A 14270-nucleotide genomic window follows, 5' to 3' on the forward strand; every position below is an offset into this window, starting at 1 on the left:
AATCTCTCAGATACAACTGGATCAAACCCTTAAAGTACTAAGTTAAAATAATCTTTTTAATAGAGAAAATTCTAAGTTTCAGAAGAGGACCTTCCTGCTGAATCTCTGGCCAGCAAATGATGATGCTATCCATCTCTGATGCTGATTGGTTTTTCTAACACTGAGATCACCCAATCCAGGGAGAAAGAGGTCATTGGTTAGTATTGTTTGGCCACGTGGATTGAAGAGGGTCCTAGTCCTCACTGGGTTACTCACAGCTGCTCCCTCACACTCTGTGTTCTCCTGCATGATGTGTTTGAGGGTCACTGGATGGCAGCTTTGACAGTGATACTGATGGTGCTGAGCCCTCCCTTCTCTTGGGCCAGGGAAACCCAATGTAAGTGCACACCTCTGGGGGGAGGGTGAGCTCTTATGGGGGGGCGAAGAAAGGGAGTTACCATGGTCTCTGTGTCCAGACTACATCTTTTAAAAAACTGTGACATTCTCTTCGGTCATCACCAGTCCTTATCACATGGAGCCTTTATTCCTTCCACAACAAAAGGGCCTTGGATGCCTGCCTTCTGAGTGCTGCTTAAGGTAACTCCATATATATGGGATAAGTCTTCTCAACTCTCCTCCAATAAAACCTCTCTAGTCTTACAACCCATCCCTCTAAGGATCTCAAGAGGATTTAGAAGTAAGGAAGTCAGAATAATTGCCTTTATTATGTTGAGTCACAAAGATCCCTTGGAGGAGGAAATGGCAACCCACTCCAGTATTCTTGCCTGGAGAATTCCATGGACAGAGGACCCTGGTGAGCTACAGTCCATGGGATCACAAAGAGTCAGACACGAAAGAGCACACATTCAACACACATATCAGAAAAAAGAAAAGTTTCTCTGAAAATTTACAGGGGCTCTTGTGGAATTAGAATGGTTTCTACTAGGAAGATACTATGTATGTCCTTAACAGAGCCTATGATGTTGCTGTCTCTCCCTAATATGTGAGAATGTATCAAAGGGCATCCCTCACTATATCTTTTCCTATCTCCCTGAACCACAATGTTTAAAATGCCTATATCCCTGTCCTGGAGCTTCTCTGACAGAAGTTAGCATTAATTTTCTCTCTTTTTCCTGGGTAAAGCACCCTGGAGCTAAACTACTTGGAATGTACTCTGTAGATAAGGAGCATCCATAGGGTGTTCTTTAGTTCCTTAAAGAATTTAATGGCATCTTCTGAAAACCTGATACAGGTTAGTGTTCTTTATAAACCTATTTTGAATCTTTCTACATGATTAGTTTCTCCTCTGTCTCCCCATTCTCAGGTGTGAGCACATGCAAAGGGATTCAGCTAGTAGAGGATAAATTACAGGAAATTCTGTTTTTGTAAGTCACAAGTATTTAAATATCAGCATTTTCCTATGGCAAACCATAAACCCTGAGAAGAGTCCTGAGAATGTGAGGCTGTTTCCTACTGGGTTGAAAGTCAAGAAGCAAGTCAAGCGAACTCATTGGCCTATCAGATATTGGCCCCAAATTTTGTAAGTTCGCTAATAATGCCATTTAATTTCCTTAATTAGTCATGTTTGGTGTCCTCTCCTTTCTGGTTCTTCCCTATTCTTTCCTCAAGCTATGCCATGACCATTATAAAAAAATCCCCATTAGAGGAAAAATTTGCACAAGCCCTCAGCACTGTAACAGATCAATTGGACGAGATGAAACTTAATGAACGTTTCCCTGAATCTTAAAATCACCTTTTCCTTTCTTGTGAATGTTTCTTCCAACTAGTAGGAGGAGCAAAAGGAAGTTTGCCTGAACACCTCACAGGAAACAGAAAGGATATCATATGCCTACAGAATAAAAGAGTTTTAGAGCTGAGCTCTTTCTTGCCTTCCAGGAGTCACACAAAGATTCATTTCCAGAACACTGGGTTTATTCATTTTGAACTCAAATGTCTTTTTCTGAGCAATGATTATATACTGGGTTCTGTTCTTGGCTCAGAGAATTCTATTTCAGTAACTTAGGAAAGTCCCCTGCAGTCATGAGCTTATCTGATGGCGGGAGAGGAAGACAACAACTCAGTAAACATTTAACAGGGAAAATCATTTCAGAGAGCAATAAATGTGCTGAAAGAACACTTCAGGGTTATAGAACAGAGAGAACTGTATTTACTTGACTTCAGTTCAAGCATCTAGGAAGCTCTCCCTGAGAAGGTGACAGTCAACTGAGACATAAATGATGAGAAGAAATCAGACACGTGAGGAATCTTAGGGACAAGTGCTCCAGGGAGACGGAGCAGAGGGGAGGCCGAAGTGTGAAAAGATGTTTGCTGTGTTTAAGGGACAGAATGAAGATTAGAGCGGCTGAAGCAGAGCAAGCTGGTTGGAGAGTGAAATAAGATGAGCCTGGAGAGGAAACTAGGAGCCAGATCATATTAGGCTCTGGTGGCTGTGATGAGAACTTAAAAAAAAAAAATTTATTCATGTATTTATCTTTGGCTATGCTGGGTCTTTGTTGCTGAGCGTGCTTTTCTCCAGTTGTGCACAGGCTGCTCATTGTGGTGGATTTTCCTGTTGCGAGCGCAGGCTCTAGGGCACACGGGTTTCGATAGTTGCGGCTCCTGGGCTCTGGAGCACATAATCAATAGTTGTGGCGCACGGGCTTCATTGCTCCACAACATGTGGGATCCTCCTGGATCAGGGATTGAGCCCATGTCTCCTGCACTGGCAAGCAGATTCTTCACCACTGAGCCACCAGGAAAGCCCCCATGGGCCAAACTTTGACTTTTATTTATAAATATATGTGAAACTACTGAGAGATCATAAGGAGAGTCAGTTTGTTTATTTTTTAAAATAATCCAGCTAGCACGTGGAGACTGGACTCCAGAGGTTCACAAGTGGAGTCGAGGATGCCATTTAAGAACATGGTAGAATTCTACAGGGCAGGTGAACTGTGGCTTCACTTAGTGTGATGGTGACAAAGACAATAGTAAAGATAAAGTGAACAGATTTGGGTAGATTGTTGTGTGACTTGCTCTTTTCAAACTTTGTCATGTGACGAGAATGTATTAGAGAATTCCTGAATAGTAAGTGGACCCAGTCCGACCCAGAGCATACTCCTCTCTGCCGTCATTTCTTTCTTTCTTTTTTCTGCCGTCATTTCTAAGTGAAGGTCTGTATTCAAAGTCTGGGGTCCTTTTCTTTTTCTGTAAGCTGTCTATATGGGAATGTTATTTTTTCTAATATTCTCCTTTTCTAAGGGTACTTGACTGCAGAAATGAGAGTCCTACATCTGGCCAAGGCTAGTAATTCAGTATTATTAATACCAATAACACTCATATTAATATGTAGGAAGGCAAACTTAGAAATGAATTAGTTGGGGTTTTGAATAGGACTGAAATATCTGTAGTTGTAGCTTACTAATATAGATAAGTATGGACAAGTGGCAGGGAAATTAAGAAGGAAGATGATGTGAAGAATAAATTTTATGTGTTTTTAACTAGCTGGTGAGGCAAAGAAATAAGTAAGTCATATTCAAATTTATCTTGCTGGAAAAATAGCTCTTCACTGGGAGTGGATTCTTGAAAAATAGAAATTTCATATAGGAACAAGATTTTCAACAGATACAATATTGGCAAAACTTTTAATGTAATTCTCAGTACTCCATAATTAACAGTGGCTTTTGACCACAGATTTTCAGATGGTTTATACTAGTTGAAATAATCCAGTGACAGATCACCAACCCTTCCCCCAACTCCTTGACCCCGAGTATTTGGCAATATCTAGAGCCAGAAGCAGAAGCAGACAATATTAAGACGAGGTGGCAAGAATACACAGAAGAGTTATACAAAAAAGATCTTCAAGATCCAGATAACTACGATGGTGTGATCACTCACCAAGAGCCAGAATCCTGGAATGCAAAGTCAAGTGGACCTTAGGAAACATCACTGCGAACAAAGTTAGTGGAGGTGATGGAATTCCAGTTGAGCCATTTCAAATCCTAAAAGATGATGCTGTGAAAGTACTGAACTCAAAATATCAGCAAATTTGGAAAACTCAGCAGTGGCCACAGAACTGGAAAAGGTCAGTTTTCATTCCAATCCCAAAGAAAGGCAATGGCAAAGAATGTTCAAACTACCACACAATTGCACTCATTTCACACACTAGCAAAGTAATGCTCAAAATTCTCCAAGTGAGGTTTCAATGGTATGTGAACCGCGAACTTTCAGATGTACAAGCTGGATTTAGAAAAAACAGAGGAACCAGAGATCAAATTGCCAACATCCATTGGATAAGTTCCAGAAAAACATCTACTTTTTCTTTATTGACTATGCCAAAGCCTATAACTGTGTGGATCACAACAAACTGTGGAAAAGTCTTCAAGAGATGGGGATAACAGACCACTTGATCTGCCTCCTGAGAAATCTGTATGGAGGTCAAGAAGCAACAGTTAGAACTGGACATGGAACAACAGACTGGTTCCAAATAAGGAAAGGAGTACGTCAAGGCTGTATATTGTCACCCTGCTTATTTAACTTATATGCAGAGTACATCATGCAAAATGCCAGGCTGGATGAAGCACAAGTTGGAATCAAGATTGCTGGGAGAAATATCAATAACATTAGATATGCAGATGACACCACCTCATGGCAGAAAGTGAAGAACTAAAGAGACTCTTGATAAAAGTGAAAGAGGAGAGTGAAAAAGTTGGCTTAAAGCTCAATATTCAGAAAACTAAGATCATGGAATCCAGTGCCATCACTTCATGGCAAATAGATAGGGAAACAATGGAAACAGTGACAGACTTTATTTTGGGGGGCTCCAAAATCACTGCAGATGGTAAGTGCCGTCATGAAATTAAAAGATGCTTGCTTCTTAGAAGAAAAGCTATAACCAACCTAGACTGCATATTAAAAAGCAGAGACATCACATTGTCAACAAAGGTCCATCTAGTCAAATATATGGTTTTTCCAGTAGTAATGTATGGATGTGAGAGTTGGACTATAAAGAAAGCTGAGCGCTGAAGAATTGATGCTTTTGAACTGTGGTATTGGAGAAGACTCTTGAGAGTCCCTTGGACTACAAGGAGATCCAACCAGTCCCTGCTAAAGAAAATCAGTTCTGAATACTCATTGGAAGGACTGAGACTGAAGCTGAAACCCCAATACTTTGGTCACCTGATGCGAAGAACTGACTCATTGGAAAAGACCCTGATGCTGGGAAAGATTGAAGGTGAGAAGAGAAGGGGATGACAGAGGATGAGATGGTGGGATGCCATCACCAATGTGATGGACATGAGTTTGAGCAAGTTCCAGGAGTTGGTGATGGACAGGGGAGCCTGGTGTGCTGAAGTCCATGGGGTCACAAATAGTCAGACATGACTGAGCAACTGAACTGAGCTAAGAGCCATTTTTGGTTGTTACACTGAGGGTTTCTTCTGACATCAAGTGAGTAGAGGCCAGAGTTGCTGGTAGACAGCCTACAATGTGCAGAATAGCCCCCTTCACCTAAGAGACATATTTGATCTCTTATCTCATCAGGTCAGATTTGACAAGTGAGTTCTGTCACCAAATTTGAAAAATAAATTGGTTTTCAGAGTTATCTGGATTTGTAAATGCCAAAAAGGAAAGGTATAAGTATATTGGGGTCGTGGTTTTAATTTCCTTAAAACTCTTCAAAAGTTTCCCATGTAGCATAAATTCAAAACCCTAACATCAGCTATAAGAGTTTTAAGAACTTGCCTTCTGTGATTTTTCCAGTGGAAACTTTCACCTTGCTTCCTCACTCTCTGTGCTTTTAGTGAGAAGATTTCCTCTGGATTCCTGCAGAAACTCATCATCTCTTTCAAGCTTTTACACACATTACTACCTTTACCTTAAATATGCCTCCTTTTCCTCCCAGACATACATACACTTCTTGCCCTCAGCCCATGTAAACCTAACCTTTCATGTCGCATCTTTAAAAAAACAAAACAAAACAAAACTGAAGTATAGTTGATTATGGGCTTCCCTGGTGGTTCAGCTGGTGAAGAATCTGCCTGTAATGTGGGAGACCTGGGTTCAATCCCTAGGTTGGGATGATCCTCTGGAGAAGGGAATGACTACCTATTCCAATATTCTTGCCTAGAGAATTCCATGGGCAGAGGAGCCTGGTGGGCTACAGTCCATAGAGTCACAAAGAATCAGATAGGACTGAAGAGACTGAGCTCACACACATTGTATCAAATGTTTGTTTTTATATTCAAAATGAGGTTAGGCTATAGTCTATGGGGTTGCAAAGAGTCGGACCTGACTGAGTGACTTTCACTTTTATAGTTGATTTACAAATTTGTGTCATGTCACATCTTAACTATCATTCGAGACAACTTCTCTGCCACCCTAATGTAATTATTCTCTCTTCTAGAACTCCACACTTTTCTTCTGACATTTCTGACTCCTGTGTAATTAACTCTTGTGTGGTTGGGTTTTGTACATCACTTTCACTAAATGTTATGTGCCTAGACAAAGTAAGGGAGAGGTTTGTTTTTCCTTCTTTGGATTCCCAGGGGCAGTAGCACAGGCCTGGCACAAGGTCAGCACCAGGTAAGGAAGTGTCTCAGGAACTGCTGAAGGGCTGTGGGATGAAAGGAAGGAGCAGTGAGTGTTTTTCTGGTGAAAGCATTCAGGAGGTGGAAGTAATGGGTAAATCCTGGCCCAGGTAAGGCTTGGAAGTCTTCAGCCAAGTGCAGAGCTGATTGCATCCCACATGGCTTAGAATTGGAGGGGTCTTCCCTGCCCACCATGGTCTGGCCTGACCCTGCAGATGAAAGATACAGAAATCCCTTGCATTCCTATACACTAACAATGAGAAAACAGAAAGAGAAATTAAGGAAACAATACCATTCACCATTGCAACAAAAAGAATAAAATACTTAGGAATATATCTACCTAAAGAAACAAAAGACTTTATACAGAAAACTATAAAACTATGATGAAAGAAATCAAAGAGGACACAAATAGATGGAGATATATACCGTGTTCATGGATTGGAAGAATCAATATTGTGAAAATGAGTATACTAACCAAAGCAATCTATAGATTCATTGCAATCCGTATCAAGCTACCAACAGTATTTTTCACAGAACTAGAACAAATAATTTCACAATTTTTATGGAAATACAAAAAACCTTAAATAGCCAAAGCAATCTTGAGAAAGAAGAATGGAACTGGAGGAATCAACCTGCCTGACTTCAGGCTCTACTACAAAACCACAGTCATCAAGATAATATGGTACTGGCACAAAGACAGAAATATAGATCAATGGAACAAAATAGAAAGCACAGAGATAAATCCACGTACCTATGGACAACTTATCTTTGACAAAGGAAGCAAGAATATACAATGGAAAAAAGAAAACCTCTTTAACAAATGGTGCTGGGGAAACTGGTCAACCACTTGTAAAAGAATGAAACTAGAACACTTTCTAACACCATCCACAAAAATAAACTCAAATGGATTAGAGATCTAAATGTAAGACCAGAAACTATAAAACTCCTAGAGGAGAACATAGGCAAAACACTCTCTGACACAAATCACAGCAAGACCCTCTATGACCCACCTCCCAGGATATTGGAAATAAAAGCAAAAATAAACAAATGGGACCTAATGAAACTTAAAAGTTTTGCACAACAAAGGACACTATAAGCAAGGTGAAAAGACAGCCCTCAGATTGGGAGAAAATAATAGCAAATGAAGCAACAGACAAAGGATTAATCTCAAAAATATACAAGCAACTCCTGAAGCTCAATTCCAGAAAAATAAATGATCCAATCAAGAAATGGGCCAAAGAGCTAAACAGACATTTCTCCAAAGAAGGCATACAGATGGCTAACAAACACATGAAAAGATGCTCAACATCGCTCATTATCAGAGAAATGCAAATCAAAGCCACAATGAGGTACCATTACATGCCAGTCAGAATGGCTGCTATCCAAAAGTCTACAAGCAGCAAATGCTGGAGGAGTTGTGGAGCAAAGGGAACCCTCTTACACTGTTGGTGGGAATGCAAACTAGTACAGCCACCATGGAGAACAGTGTGGAGATTCCTTAAAAAACGAAATAGAACTGCCATATGACCCAGCAATCCCACTTCTGGGCATACACACCGAGGAAACCAGATCTGAAAGAGACACGTGTACCCTAATGTTCATCACAGCACTGTTTATAATAGCCAGGGCATGGAAGCAACCTAGATGCCCATCAGCAGACGAATGGATAAGCTAGCTATGGTACATATACACAATGGAATATTATTCAGCCATTAAAAAGTATACATTTGAATCAGTTCTAATGAGATAGATTAAACTGGAGCTCATTATACAGAGTGACGTAAGCCAGAAAGATAAACACCAATACAGTATACTAATGCATATATATGGAATTTAAAAATATGGTAATGATAACCCTATATGCAAGACAGAAAAAGATACACAGATGTATAAAACAGACTTTTGGACTCTGTGGGAGAAGGCAAGGGTGGGATGATCTGAGGGAATAGCATTGAAACATGTATACTATCAAGTGTGAAACAGACCACCAGCCCAGGTTGGATGCATGAGACAAGTGCTCAGGGCTGGTGCACTGGGAAAACCCAGAGGGAAGGGATGGGGAGGGAGGTGGGAGGGGTGATCTGGATGGGCAACACATGTAAATCCATGGCTGATTCATGTCAATGTATGGCAAAAACCACTACAATATTGTAAAGTAATTAGCCTACAACTAATAAAAATAAATGAAAACAAATAAAAAAGACATTAATAAACAAATTATCTTTTAGAATAAAAAAAAGAAAAAGAAAGGTGAACCATGAGTGCTGGTAGTTGGGGCTGCCAGTGGAGCCAACGAAGGAGTTACTAGTGCTCCCTCCTCTCCTAGCGACCCCCTTCTCCCCCGCCCATTGGTGGGCGTTGCTGTCAGTCATTTCCAGGAGCTCGCCCAGTGATCAGATCTTTCTCGTCTTCACAGCGTTTTTCATGCATCAGTTTAAGTGTGAGTGTCGTTTCTCCAATGGGTTGGAGAGCATGCGATTCTTTGCCAGATACATCTACAACACGGAGGAGGATGTGCACTTCGACAGCGATGTGGGGGAGTTCACGGCCGTGACGGAGCTGGGGAGGCCGGACGCGGAGTACTGGAACCGGCAAAAGGACTTCATGGAGCAGATGCGGGCCAAGGTGGACACGGTGTGCAGATCCAACTACTTGGGCGTTGGTAGCTTCATGAGGCAGCGCCGAGGTGAGAGAGGCAGGTGGGTGGCCTCGGGGAGGTTGTGTGTACGTGTGTGTGTGCGTGCATGCGTGTGTGCAGGGTTGTGTGTGTGAGAGAAAGAGACAGACAGAGACAGAGGCTGAGTCCAGGTGAGTGTTGGATTGTGAGAAAGTTCAAGTTAGGAAAGTTGCTGTGAGAGGATGAGACTGGGAGTCTCACCCGCTGTCGGGAGACAGTGTGTGATTTTGTCAGTGTGTGATTGTGAGAGGGGAAGGAGCATGTGGTGGGGGAAGGCCCCGAGGATCTGAGAGGACCGGAAAGGGGATGCAGGAAGGAAAGATGGTAGCAGACTGTGGCAGAAGTGAGGTGGCAGAAAGGGGAAAGGGATATGGAGGAATGCTGACTGGGATAGGTAGGTAGGCTTTCCTCGTGGCTCAGACATAAAGAATCTGCCTGCAATGCAGGAGACCTGGGTTTGATCCCTGGCTGGGGAAGATCCCCTGTCTACTCACTCCGGTATCCTTGCCTGTAGAATTCCATGAACAGAGAAGCCTGGCAGGCTACAGTCCATGGGGTCACAAAAAGCTGGACACGACTGAGTGACTAACACTGTAGGTGGTTAGAGAGGAGGGGAGGGCATTGAAGTATCTATGATTGTGCTACCCAACAAAGGGCTCTGGAACTTGGACATTCATGGTAAGCTGTGGTACGGGAGCTTCAGAACCTCATCTTCCTGGATGATGGACCCTTTGCTTCATGTCTGAGTCTTTTGCTTCTGTGGTCAGGGAGAAACTTTGGTTCTGGGTTCAAATTCTCACCTTTGTTCATACTTCAGCTGCACGACTCATGGTTTTGTTCTTTCGCCTCTGAAAAGCAACTCAGTATCTTGCTTGAAACAGAATAAGGCCAGTTTGGAGCTGGTTCTGGGGTTACACAATTATAAGAAATTTTTTAAGTTTTTTACTCTTTTAAGATTAATTAACTTTTGGCTGTGCTGGGTTTTCCTTACTGCATGCAAGCTTTCTCTAGTTGCAGCGAACAAAGACTACTTTCTAGTTGCAGTGCATGGGCTTCTCATTGCAGTGGCTTCTCTTGTTGCAGGGCATGGGTTCTAGGGTGTGAGATCTTCAGTAGTTGCAGCATGTGGGCTCAGTAGTTGTGGCAGAGGTTTAGCTTCCTTGAAGCATGTGAGATCTTCCCAGATCAGGAATTGAATTTGTGTCCCTGCATTGGCAGGTGGATTCTTAACCACTGGACCCCCAGGAAAGTCGAAGAATTTTTTTTTTTTTTTAATTAGTGACTTTCCTTCCTGCTTTACCTTTCCTTCAGGACTCAAGTTTTTCTTGGGATTCAACTCATAGACTTAGAGAATCACCTGTGTCTTTCCTTCTTCCCAGGGTGGAACCATTTTGAGGTGTTCTAAGGTGTGAGTGCCTGGAAACAGCTTTCCCAAGACTTCATGCTCTATATCCACACCTACCCCACTGCTGTTCCCTAATTTATCAACACTTTGACTCATATTTTCTCTTCAGTTAACAAGGATAATAATAGCTGACATATATTGAAGACTAAATTCCAGTTATTATTTTATATAACTTACATGCATTAATCCTCACATAGCACTGAGAGGTAAATTAGGATAATTATCCCCTTTTATAGATAGAAAGCCAAGGCACATAGAAATGTAAAAATTCTCCCAATCACTGAAAGGAAGAGCCTGGATGTGAACCCAGGCTGTGTGGCTTCAGAAATCATGCTTTGAATCAATACACTGTATGCATTGAAAGATTTGTAAATGCTTCAGTCCAACAATGAATTACTATTCACACTGTGAAACACACACACATATTTTTTCAATATCTTTCAAATCTAACAGGCCAGTGCTGTAAGGATTAAAGTTAAGGCTCACAGTACTAGCTCCTAAAGTTGGGCCAAATGGCCAGTCTGGCCTACCTGAGACTGCAGTCTGCTCAGGTGATTGGTTTAGAAAGGCAGCCAATCAGGGAGACTCTTTGTCTTGCTCACTAATTCCCTCCACCTTTTCTCTCCTAGTGGAGCCTACAGTGACTGTGTATCCTGCAAAGACCCAGCCCCTGCAGCACCACAACCTCCTGGTCTGCTCTGTGAACGGTTTCTACCCAGGACACATTGAAGTCAGGTGGTTCCAGAACGGCCATGAAGAGGAGGCTGGGGTGATCTCCACAGGCCTGATCCCTAATGGAGACTGGACCTTCCAGACCATGGTGATGCTTGAAACAGTTCCTCAGAGTGTAGAGGTCTACACCTGCCAAGTGGAGCACCCCAGCCAGAAGAGCCCTATCACAGTGGAATGGAGTGAGAAGCTTTCTGATTTCATAAGTTCCTCACCCACCAAGGAGGGAGCTTGCTTACTCCTGAGTGCCAGGTGCCCTCTCTTCCTACACCATGGGTTCATTTGCTCCTTGTTCTCCTGTCCTTTGGCTGAGGTTATTGGGGGAGTCCTTTATCCTGTGATAGAAATCCTCTGATAGTTTACAGATATCCTGGGATATTTTCTCCAAATACCTACATGCCCCACCCTGCCCAGGAGGCACTTCTGCCTGACAAGGAGAAAAGAGATGTCCCTATTCTAAACCTCCATGAACCTCAAGTCATGGTTACCCTGTGACCTGGGTACTAGTCTCTTCCCTCAGGCTGGGCTTATGCTTCGGACACTGTTGCTCTGAGTTGTTCACTGTGATCTGAGAAGAGGTGCATCCTTTACAGTGTAGAAACCTTCCTGACATGAGTGGAGTTCAACCTCAGCTATGCCCTTTATTAGCTCTGTCACCATATACAAGGTGTTTAACCTCATTCAGTTCCAGATTTCTCACCTATCAAATATTGAAGTCCTGTGGCCTTATATCAGGACTACAATGTTTAAATGAGTTCAGTGCCTGAATCTTGAAGCTATTCTGTGATTTTTAAAACAAATTTTTGTAGGAATTGCCAGTTATTCTAGTTCTTCCAGGGCAGCCTTCTTTCCCCCTTCTCAAAACTCTCGGTATTTTAGTAGGTCTGCTCAATGTTATGTAGCAGCCTGGATGGGAGGGGAGTTTAGGGGAGAATTGTTATTGTTTAGTCGTTAACTCATGTCCAACTCTTATATGTCTGGCTTAGTTCCTTTGCTGTCTGCCTGAAACCGTCACAATATTGTTAATTGGCCATACTCCAATACAAAATAAAAAGTTTAATAAAAAATTTTCAATCTTATGCAGCCACTTTGGAAGGTGGTATGGAGATTCCTTAAAAAACTAGAAATAAAACCACCATATGACCGAGCTATCCCACTGCTAGGCATATACCCTGAAGAAACCAAAATTAAAAAGACACATGTACCCCAATGTTCATTGCAGCACTATTTACAATAGCTAGAACATGGAAGCAAGATAAATGGGTAAAAAAGCTGTGGTATATATATACAATGTAATATTACTCAATCATATAAAGTAACACCTTTGAGTCAGTTCTAATGAGGTGATAAACCTAGAACCTAGTATACAGAGTGAAGTAGGTCAGAAAGAGAAAGATAAATATTGTACACTAACATATATATGGAATCTAGAAAGATGGTACTGATGAAACTTTCTGCAGGGCAGCAGTAGAGACACATACATAGAGAACAGACTTATATGGACACGGAATGGGGAAGGAAGGACAGAGTGAGATGTATGGAGAGAGTAACATGGAAACTTACATTACCATATGTAAAACAGATAGCTGTACCACTCAGGGAACTCAACAGGGGCTCTGTAACCTAGAGGGGTGGGATGGGGAGGGAGACGGGCTGGAGGTTCAATGGGGAGGGGACATATGTATACCTATGACTGATTTATGTTGACATTTGTTAGAAACCATCACAATTCTGTAAAGCAATCATCCTTCAGCTAAAAAAAAAATACATTAAAAAATTCTCAGTCTTTTCACCTTACTTATAGTTTCCTTTGTAGTGCAAAAGCTTTTAAGTTTCACTAGGTCCCATTTGTTTAGTTTTGCTTTTATTTCCAATATTCTGGGAGGTAGGTCATAGAGGATCTTGCTGAGTTTTATGTCGGAGAGTGTTTTGCCTATGTTCTCCTCTAGGAGTTTTATAGTTTCTGGTCTTACATTTAGATCTTTAATCCATTTTGAGTTTATTTTTGTGTATGGTGTTAGAAAGTGTTCTAGTTTCATTCTTTTACAAGTGGTTGACCAGTTTTCCCAGCACCACTTGTTAAAGAGGTTGTCTTTTTTCCATTGTATATCCTTGCCTCCTTTGTCAAAGATAAGGTGTCCATAGGTTCGTGGATTTATCTCTGGGCTTTCTATTCTGTTCCATTGACAGCCCTCAGATTGGGAGAAAATAATAGCAAATGAAGCAACAGACAAAGGATTAATCTCAAAAATATACAAGCAACTCCTGCAACTCAATTCCAGAAAAATAAATGACCCAATCAAAAAATGGGCCAAAGAACTAAACAGACATTTCTCCAAAGAAGACATACAGATGGCTAACAAACACATGAAAAGATGCTCAACATCACTCATTATCAGAGAAATGCAAATCAAAACCACAATGAGGTACCATTACACGCCAGTCAGGATGGCTGCTATCCAAAAGTCTACAAGCAATAAATGCTGGAGAGGGTGTGGAGAAAAGGGAACCCTCTTACACTATTGGTGGGAATGCAAACTAGTACAGCCACTAAGGAAAACAGTGTGGAGATTTCTTAAAAAACTGGAAATAGAACTGCCATATGACCCAGCAATACCACTTCTGGGCATACACACTGAGGAAACCAGATCTGAAAGAGACACGTGCACCCCAATGTTCATCACAGCACTGTTTATAATAGCCAGGACATGGAAGCAGCCTAGATGCCCATCAGCAGATGAATGGATAAGAAAGCTGTGGTACATATACACCATGGAATATTACTCAGCTGTTAAAAAGAATTCATTTGAATCAGTTCTAATGAGATGGATGAAACTGGAGCCCATTATACAGAGTGAAGTAAGCCAGAAAGATAAAGAACATTACAGCATACTAA

The 14270-nt window shown here is 41.7% G+C and overlaps 1 protein-coding gene across 1 annotated transcript in view; it reads left to right on the forward strand.

Moving 5' to 3' along the window:
• Positions 1 to 309: 309 nt before the first annotated feature.
• Positions 310 to 14270, forward strand: part of LOC136151183 (DLA class II histocompatibility antigen, DR-1 beta chain-like) — a 36241-nt gene continuing 22280 nt past the window's right edge. The window contains exons 1-3 of the mRNA XM_065912137.1: positions 310 to 376; positions 8980 to 9249; positions 11275 to 11556. Of these exons, the coding sequence (XP_065768209.1) occupies positions 310 to 376; positions 8980 to 9249; positions 11275 to 11556 (619 nt within the window). The remainder of the gene's footprint in view (positions 377 to 8979; positions 9250 to 11274; positions 11557 to 14270) is intronic.

Source organism: Muntiacus reevesi, chromosome 20 (genome assembly GCF_963930625.1).
Source record: "Muntiacus reevesi chromosome 20, mMunRee1.1, whole genome shotgun sequence".
Taxonomy (NCBI): Eukaryota; Metazoa; Chordata; class Mammalia; order Artiodactyla; family Cervidae; genus Muntiacus; species Muntiacus reevesi.